This window comes from Neoarius graeffei, chromosome 3 (genome assembly GCF_027579695.1).
Source record: "Neoarius graeffei isolate fNeoGra1 chromosome 3, fNeoGra1.pri, whole genome shotgun sequence".
NCBI lineage: Eukaryota > Metazoa > Chordata > Actinopteri > Siluriformes > Ariidae > Neoarius > Neoarius graeffei.
In genome coordinates, this window is record NC_083571.1 from 111,154,945 (window position 1) to 111,164,660 (window position 9,716).

Genomic DNA, 9,716 nt, shown 5'->3' on the forward strand with positions numbered 1-9,716 from the left:
CAAGTTGTGCTATATTTGACTTTGAATTTGGATGCTTACTTCTGTAACAAATTAATGACCTCACACTTTTCTTGCCCACTCACCTTTGTATTTTTGTAAATTTGATGTGTATCTTCTCAATAAAAATTTGATCACAAAAAAGAAAATTGATACTGAATGAAGATTACAGTTGTAAAGACATAAATAAATAAATCTGTTTAATTTATAATATGATTTATTATGTTACAACATGGACACATAATTTTATATTCGTAAAATGAAAAATAATGTAATGATCAATTAGCTCACATTTTGTGAGATATGATTAACTGGTTGAAGTTGGTCAAACCCAGCAAATGTTTTGTCATGCTCTTGTCTATGAGACTGGAGGCTTGAAAATCTTTGATGTGGTTAAAACCTTACACCTTAATACATGTGTTGTTGTTCAGTTTGAAGCCTTTTCCATCTCACACCAGAGAATGCATGTCAAAGTTATTGGAAACATCATCACTGTTTAACCCTTTGGTGACTGACCCCTTGAAAATGGTTCCTCCAGGAACGATGACGTTTCAGTTGTCAAGACAACGGAAAAACTAAAATACAAAAACAAAGATACGTCACAATGCTCTTGTGCACAAAACAAAATGCTCTTGTATTTGTATTTTAGTTTTTCCGTTGTCTTGACAACTGAAACGTCATGGTTCCTGGAGGAACCATTTTCAAGGGGTCAGTCACCAAAGGGTTTAAAGAATGAAATGAAAGTGATCAGGGCCACAGGTAACATTCAAGCTTTACATGTTGAGAAATTTAAACATTTCTGGTTCATAGTTTATTAGGTGAAGTATGATTCAGTGTAATACTTTGTGATCAGTGTCACAAAGGCTAGGCCTCAGATACACAACAATTTATTTATTATAATTAAAACAGTGTGTTAATAAAGCTAAAATAAAAGATACAGGAATAATACAACTCATCATATTCACACAATAAATACTGGTATTTTATAAAGTGTGTATAATTTTTATTAAACTGTAGCACCTATTTATTCCCTCTCATTTTGAAAAATGAACCCTGAAAATATTTTGCCGTAAGTGAGTGACACACTGAAAGTTTCTAGTCCAGAGGAATCAGGAACAAATATAAAATTGTGTAAAAATGTATAAAAATGACAATGGGCTGCATTGCTATACGGCTTTTCTCAACTTTACTTGGACAAAAAAGGGTTACGTAAAATAATAATCGTATAATAAATGAAGTATATGAAGTAAATTAAATAATAATAAATGAAGCATATTTCATAATATGTAAATGGCCCACCAGAGTATATATTTGATCAATATTTACTTTCTGGGTTTTCTGTTTTTGTCACAGTGATCATGTGCCAAGGTGAAATAATAACTACTGTATAGGTGCATTATTACAGTTGTTTGTTTCAAAACTGATTACAACACGTACAGCTGACAAAAAGTAAAATAAAAAAAAAATCAGCAGTACAGCTTGTCTATCATCTTTTGTGTCATGCTTTGAACATGAAGAAATTGAATTTTAGACAGCAATTTATACAAAACAGGAGAATACATTTTCCCACATATTCTTTTTGCTAATGTATTTTGACCTGTGCATAAGTGTCGTGATCAGTGTTGACTCTTGACGGCATTCTGGAGGAAGAAGGTTTCTTCAAAAGTCACAGCTGTATAGTTCAAGTCATTTTCAGCCTGATAAAAACAAGCAGACATTACAAAACATACTGAGTACAGATTACTAGGGTACAATCTTCTCAACAAAATCTTATAACTTCATAATCTCTTAACCTTAGTATTATAAGGTTCTATCTTGCAATTTAGTTCAACATCAGTTAACCACATAAACGTAATCACTGATTTTGGTGGAATATTAAAAAAAAAGAAAAATATTTTCCCCCACAAATAAACTTGGTTTTATCTGCCAGACAATCAGCATCCAGGGTGAAAAAGCAACATTGGTGGCTACCACCAATCAATAACCAGGTTCTATTTACACTCCAACAGAAAAGAACAGATTTAACTTCTCAGTATGGTGAGCAAGATGATAACTAACTATTAACTAAAGATGTTTTGTATGTGCTCTTTATGACAGTAATAGAAGTAAGTGTAAAAAAAAAATACCTACAATACAGGTCTAATGTAGCTGGTTAGTGTTTAAAGATTCTGGCACATCAGAAAGTCTTCAGCAGAGCAGAAAGTTAACATTGTGGCAATCATATAACAACAGTAATAAACATTACTGACTTTACAGAGCTACATGCAATGTCTTTAATAAACTAAAGTTTATTACTAAAGTTAAAAAAGTGTACTGAAATCCAATAAAATATATTATAAATAAAGTAAAACTTTATTTAAGGTAAAGGTTTAAAAATAAAGGGCACTGAAAAACATTTATGATCATAATGTACTTTTAATAGGCTCAAAATGTTTTTCCTCCACTGAGTTATATCATTCATTTGTTATTAAATGAGATTAAGAGGTAGTTTCATAAACAGTCAGAGAGAACCTTACAAAACCAAACCATAATTAAGCTTACATGATAAGAAGGTTCTATCTGCATTTGGCCAGTGTTCAAAAAGCTATTTTCTCAGTGTCACTGAATTTTGTCAGTGAATTTTCACAATGTAAATTTAATAGTTTTAAATGCACTGTGAAGTTTATGACATATGTTTTATTTGAATAAAGAGCTACTTCATAGATGATTGCATTACCTGTTTTGTGGGATGTGGATGGCTCTTGGTGGCACCTTCATAGAACAATAATAAACATGTCAACATTTTGGTGAGAATGGTGTACAATAACAAAAACATAATAAAAAATAACAGTGACAAATAATAAAAATCAAACTGACCTTTCCTATTTTTAAATATAACTCCAACCAGAATAATGATTATAATACCAGATATTATATTAGATGTTGTCAAGACAATGACATTCCAGTGGTTGCTTTCTGAAATGTAATTCGCTGCAAAAATTCACAATGTGGATTAATATGAAGCCGAAAAGTTAAATACACAAACGTCAATAGACAGCTGAAAAGTTATTTACATTTATATTTCATACCAACAAGACTTTGAGTACGTTAGATTCCTTTATTGTTCCTTTATATCAGCACAAATATATAGCTTATGTTAAAATATTGTAGTAAAAGTTAAAGTTGTCAGTTCAATGGTTTGAATATGATTCAGAATATAGTCCAAGGTTCTCTAATAAATATTCTCTAATAATAAGTGATTTTGTCTCATTCTGTAAAATGCTGTAATTTTGCAGGATGCACCCATATTTCAATGCCTTAATGTTATATCTTCTCATCTCATCTCATCTCATTATCTCTAGCCGCTTTATCCTTCTACAGGGTCGCAGGCAAGCTGGAGCCTATCCCAGCTGACTACGGGCGAAAGGCGGGGTACACCCTGGACAAGTCGCCAGGTCATCACAGGGCTGACACAGACAACCATTCACACTCACATTCACACCTACGGTCAATTTAGAGTCACCAGTTAACCTAACCTGCATGTCTTTGGACTGTGGGGGAAACCGGAGCACCCGGAGGAAACCCACGCGGACACGGGGAGGACATGCAAACTCCGCACAGAAAGGCCCTCGCCGGCCCCGGGGCTCGAACCCAGGACCTTCTTGCTGTGAGGCGACAGCGCTAACCACTACACCACCGTGCCGCCCATATCTTCTTATAGATAAATTGTAAAATTACCCAGGACTGTTGCATCATGAATTGACATATAATTGCCCAAAACTTAAAATATATTATGGAAATAAAGCTTTATCAAATTTTGTACCTTTTAAATCAACTTTTGTTCCATTCCCAAAAAGGATCCTTCCACAAGCAGCCAAAGCGCAGCGGAAAAATCCAACATCAGCAGGTCCAAGGCTGCTCTTCAGCAGGGTATAGCTACAGCTCTGTGTGGGAAAACCATCCTCAGAGCTCCTTTTACACTGAGCACTGCTGTCTCCAGGAGTGTAAATGAGTCCTGTATGAGATTCTCCTGAACCATGTTTGAACAAGTACACGCTCTGTTCATCTGCAGAACTTGAAGCAATCACTTGTACTGAACACTGAAGAGTGACAGACTCTCCACTGCTGATAACTGTTAGAGTCGGAACCGGGTGGTTGACCTTCTCAGCTTTAAAATGAATGTTGAAGGGATAATATAAGGAGAAATTATATTGAGCAGTATGAAATATTTAACTGCAAATACAGTTGCAATAAGAAAGCATGTTGACAGAAAACATCTACATACCATGAAAAGCCAAAACTGTTCCAGATTTAAACTCTACTACATTTTCCAGCATTTCTGCACAGAAATATGTTGCTTTGTCCTCTTCTTTGGTTCTAACAATGTTGATATCAAATCTTTTTCCTTCCTGAGTAACACTGAGGTGGCCATCCTTAAAAGCAGGATTAAATCTGCAGGTGTTTTTAATTTTTCTTGCTACATACTGAGGCACCTTTCCAAAACTCTGCTTGTACCAAACTAAATTATCTTGGTTACTTTTCAACAGGTTTTCATCACATTTGATAGTTACATTATCTCCACGCCTCACTGTTTGCACTTGCAGCTTAATGATGTCAGATGTTTTAACTGAAAGATAAAAAGTACATGTATCAGTAAAATAATTAATATGTAGTATTTTTGTTTTGAATGAAAACATTCAAAATGTCACTCACCAGTTAGGAAGAGGCCAAAAATAGCAAGGAGCATGATCATTGTTCCTGCTAAGACAAGGAGATAGTGAGGTGTAATGACCTTTGTGTTCAGTTGAAAACCACAGTGTTACATGTGATTGGCCATTTCGAACCTTTAAATTGTTTTGATTGGTCCAATAGTTTAAAATATATTTTTTTCTTCAGTATTTTTTTTAACTGCAATAGTCCTCCATCTATGCTACACCAGCATTTTTAGCAAACATTCAAAACAAATTTTGGGACTCAGAATCCATGCATACTTACAGGAAAAATAATGTCATTGACAAGAACGCATATCTGTAGAGGAAGTGTAGTACGATGCTGTCATGTCTGCACCTGCCAATATTCAAGACTTCCCACAGTTCACAGCAGCCTCCAAACATGGCTGCAATGGACTGCAGGTCCCATCACACACTTCACCACTGACAGTTGCCTGAGTTCTAATTACATGCACTTGTTCACAGTTACCACAGCACAGGTGCATGAAGAGTTTAGATTTCACAGCCCGTTGCAAAATCAGTGCTCAGTTCCTTATGTCTGACCCAATTCCTTGTTTCTGTTTTTTTTTTTAACTTTGCCTTTTGATCTTGCCACTGACATTCTGTTTGTGCCTCGCCTGACCTTTGCCTGTTTTTTGAATCCTAATTTTTGCCTATGATTTGGATTTGCTTGCCTGTGCACCTTTAATAAACTCTGATTTTACATCCATCTTATGGCTGCTAACCTGACACGGGCACTAACACCATTATTGTGATAATTCTGGCTGCTGGGGTGGCGTATAAGGATGCAGGATGTAGGGGATGAACTGAAATTCTTTTTATTAATGTATGATTTTCTATGCTATGCCTTTCATAACTCTAAAGCACATATATTAAAGCAAAACAAAACAAGCCCATCCACAGCAAGCCACCTTTTTGATTTTATTTCAGAGCAGGTCAGGGCAGGTACAATACGCTGTGTCTTTCTCTAGCATTTGGCAGTATACTGAGATGGGAAAATCATATAAACAGGCTGCCATAAAAAAAAAAACAGTGTAGACAATCAATTATTACCTGCCCATTCTCCACTACTTTCTCTTTGCTTCATAGCCAGCATTTGACCACACCTCAATTTTCATTAGCTTTGGGGAAAACTTTTACCACTGACAACTTTTAATTACCACCGACAAGTTTACATTGAGTCTACTAGGTGATGTATGAAAAGTAAGATGCAAAGACTCATATTAATTTATTAATGTACACTTAACTCAAAGCATTGATAGCCCTAATAACTAAAGTAATAAACAAAACTGCCCCATTGGTGTGTTGGAGAACACTTCTTCCATTAGAATCCCAGTAAACAAGGTGTGTTCAATGCATAATGTGAAGTCTTTGACATAGAAATCGGGCCACGAGAAGTGCCACAAGTCTGCAAATCATAGTAAGGAGTACACAACTATACATGTAATTGTTTCTCTCTGGCCTTCTCAGGCAACAGATATAATAGTCAGTGCCAACAGTAATTACATTCCCTGTGATCTACTCAAAGGGAACAGGGGCTTCGCCTAGCCGAAATGGTATTACGCTAAACTGCCACAACCCTTGATCCACGGTAACTCATGTTTTCTCTTTGGCATCTCTTTGGCATCAGCCATTTCTCAGGTCCAAAGAGCTGTCCCACTGGGAACCAGAGATATGTTGTCATTGGCAATGTGGAGCTCTTGTTTCTGATCTGTTTCTGTGCATGGAAGCCTGATTTACTCATGGAGAACACTCTTGACCATAGTAGCAGCAGCCCATATTGTTATTGTTAATAATAATAATAATAATAATAATAATAATAATAATTAACTCAGACCCCCATCTCTAATTGCTTAAGCCCCATGCTCAGCCCCACCACAGCAAATTCTTGCTGAATGCAGCGGTTACCAGATTACCTTCAATTGGATGACTGTTTTTTTGTTTGTTTGCTTGTTTGTTTTTCTTGGAGCACAGGATAATTCCATTCACAGCTTGAGATATATAGTGCCTTCTCTATTTAGAACAAAGGAGGCTAAAGATGTTGCTGCAGCTTCTCAGGGGCAAGGTCATTAGGTCATATAATAAAGTTTCAGGCATTTCTAGCGATACTCTTCAAATGCCTGTAATTCTTGGAATTTTAAATAGTATAGTTATTTGTGGGTGGCACAGTGGTGTAGTGGTTAGCACTGTTGCCTCACAGCAAGAAGGTCCTGGGTTCAAGCCCAGTGGCTGACAGGGGCCCTTCTGTGTGGAGTTTTCATGTTCTTCCCTTGTCTGCATGGGTTTCTTCTGGGTGCTCTGGTTTCCCCCAAAGACATGCAGGTTAGGTTAATTGGTGGCTCTAAATTGACTGTAGGTGTGAATAGCTGTTTGTCTTTATGTGTCAGCCCTGCGATGATCTGGCGACTTGTCCAGGGTGTACCCTGCCTCTTGCCCATAGTCAGCTGGAATAGGCTCCAGCTTGCCCATGACCCTGCACAGCATAAGTGATTATGGATAAGGAATGGATGGATGGATAATTATTTGTGCAATAACACAAATGCATTTGAGTGTTTATTGAACCAATTTTAATATTTTTAGGTTTCAACAGAGGGAGATATTTCACTGCACATTAAGAAACTGACCACAAATAAGTGAGATGAAGTGGTTACTTTGTAGTCTTTTATAGTTCACACATACTAGAAGTAGAACTATTGGTTTGGTCTGAGCATTTAAAGGACTAAGTTCTAAAACACTAAAATACTACATCGTGAAATGTTCTTTATCTTACTGTACATAGTGAACTGAGAAACCATCAGTGGTGTTTGAGCTGAATTATATGCCTGAAGTTAATTAAAAAATGATATTTATTGTCACGTAAGAGTTTATACATATTGCAAAAAAAGATAAAACGAGAGTGAATTTTGTTTGGACATTTTTTTTACCTTGTTTTCCCTTGTTTTGTCATATGCCTATTCCCACCCACCATTTAGCTCTCCCCTATGACAAAATCGCTACCAACCAGAAAGAGTTAAACTCAGCATGTGCTCCTCAAAGACACATGAAGAAAACCACCATAACTTTTTGAACTGCTGCTTATGATTATAGCTCCTCTCCAGTTGAAAACACGAGCACAAGGCGTTTTTGGAGTTTTATTGCTCATCCATGCTTTCAACGTCCCGTCAAAATGCCGTGAGAACTAGATAAAATAAAATACAAAAACATAAATGACTCTACAGCCGTCCAGAATATTCTCATAGAGAATAATGATGAAAATAAACATCTCACAAAGGAAATATAACTTAAATATACAGATAATGAAACATGAGTTGTGTTATCACGTAAACAACATTAGCATTTGTGATTAGAATAAGTTCACATAACAAATTATCATAATTAAACACAAATAACGACATACCTCATTGGCCACGCTAACTCAAGGGGAATAAAAGCAAACTTCAGGCTTGACAAGTCTTCACAATCCAACTCTTCATAAACTTAAAACAGGTAACCTTACATTATAGGTACGCTCCGATGAGCATGCATGCATAGGGCGCAGCAACAAACAAAACCCCCCTTCCTCACAGTGACAAAGAACATTAGTTCTGCTATATTTATACCTTAAATATATTTACTAGGCTTTATGTTCCCAATTATTTTCTTAACTAATTTATGAATTTATTTATTTGTCAGTAATGTTAATCATTATTTTAATTGTCTCAAAATATTAAATGAACTTAAATTGCATAACTGACTGATGGCAGCTACAATGATACCTCAGATTGCAGCTTAACACATTTGTTGGAAAGTTTTTTGAGCCCTCTTTCACACACACTTTAGCTCACATACACCTACAATTGAAGGAGGACTGAGAGTATTCCATCCTTTCCACCCAGACAGCATGAGCAATTTTGCTGTCTTGGACTCCCTGCCATTGATACGTGTTTTTTTTTCTTTTTCTGGTGGGCGGTGGAGGGGGGGAGGAATTCAAACTTCTAATCTCATCTCATTATCTCTAGCCGCTTTATCCTGTTCTACAGGGTCGCAGGCAAGCTGGAGCCTATCCCAACTGACTATGGGCGAAAAGCGGGGTACACCCTGGACAAGTCGCCAGGTCATCACAGGGCTGACACATAGACACAGACAACCATTCACACTCACATTCACACCTACGGTCAATTTAGAGTCACCAGTTAACCTAACCTGCATGTCTTTGGACTGTGGGGGAAACCGGAGCATCCGGATAAAACCCACGCTGACATGGGGAGAACATGCAAACTCCACGCAGAATGGCCCTCGCCTGCCACGGGGATCGAACCCAGACATTCTTGCTGTGAGGCGACAGCGCTAACCACTACACCACCGTGCCGCCTGGATTCAAACTTGCAATTTTTTAATTATAGTCCACATGTTTTTCTTCTGTGCAGTGCATGTGTGATCAATTAAAATCTTCCATTATAGCAACTGCACTCAGTACTAACTGAATAACAAATGACTAATGGAAAAAGGGTTTGAATGCATCTGTGTTTTGTTGCAAAGGTGTGAATAAATGTGTGTCGTGGTCAGTGTTGTGGGTGGAAAACATCACACTTGAACCTTTGCAAGCAACCACACCACCATTTTGCTGCATGACAATCAAGGCAAGGCAAGGCAAGTTTATTTATATAGCACATTTCATACACAGTGGCAGTTCAATGTGCTTTACAGAAGTAAAAGCAAAACAGTAAACAATAGAGAATAAAATTACATAAAATAAATGGGAAGAAATATAATAAGAATTAAACAATAGTAGAAATAAAATAATAAAATGAAGTAGAAGTTCAAATCGGGGGAGAAAAAGAAAAAAAACAGCAGAATAAAATGGAATAAAAGTTAAGTAAAATTTGAAACATGCAGAGACTGTAAAAGTAAAGATTATAAAACATGTAAAGAAGACAATATTAATTATTTAACAGAAAGCATCTGAAAACAGCTTGGTCTTTAACCTATGGTAGATTTGAAGCTGCCAACAGCAGGAGCATTTTTGATGTC

The 9,716-nt window shown here is 36.6% G+C and overlaps 1 protein-coding gene across 1 annotated transcript; it reads right to left on the reverse strand.

Moving 5' to 3' along the window:
* Positions 1-1,396: 1,396 nt before the first annotated feature.
* LOC132883024 (uncharacterized) lies at positions 1,397-4,731 on the reverse strand. The gene is made up of 6 exons (XM_060916148.1): positions 4,690-4,731; positions 4,262-4,603; positions 3,800-4,144; positions 2,854-2,967; positions 2,714-2,748; positions 1,397-1,694 (listed from the first exon to the last, which is right to left on the reverse strand). Exons 1-6 carry the CDS (start codon positions 4,727-4,729, stop codon positions 1,614-1,616), a joined length of 957 nt encoding a protein of 318 aa, XP_060772131.1. The 5' UTR covers positions 4,730-4,731; the 3' UTR covers positions 1,397-1,613.
* Between the last annotated feature and the right edge of the window lie 4,985 nt (positions 4,732-9,716).

What these genes read in the sequence shown, in the direction of transcription:
- LOC132883024 (XM_060916148.1), bottom strand. Translation starts at nt 4,729, where the DNA reads ATGATCATGCTCCTTGCTATTTTTGGCCTCTTCCTAACTG. An exon ending in TTTTGGCCTCTTCCTAACTG is followed by an intron (nt 4,604 to 4,689) that starts GTGAGTGACATT and finishes TTTATCTTTCAG; the next exon opens with TTAAAACATCTGACATCATT. An exon ending in TATATTTAAAAATAGGAAAG is followed by an intron (nt 2,749 to 2,853) that starts GTCAGTTTGATT and finishes TGTTCTATGAAG; the next exon opens with GTGCCACCAAGAGCCATCCA.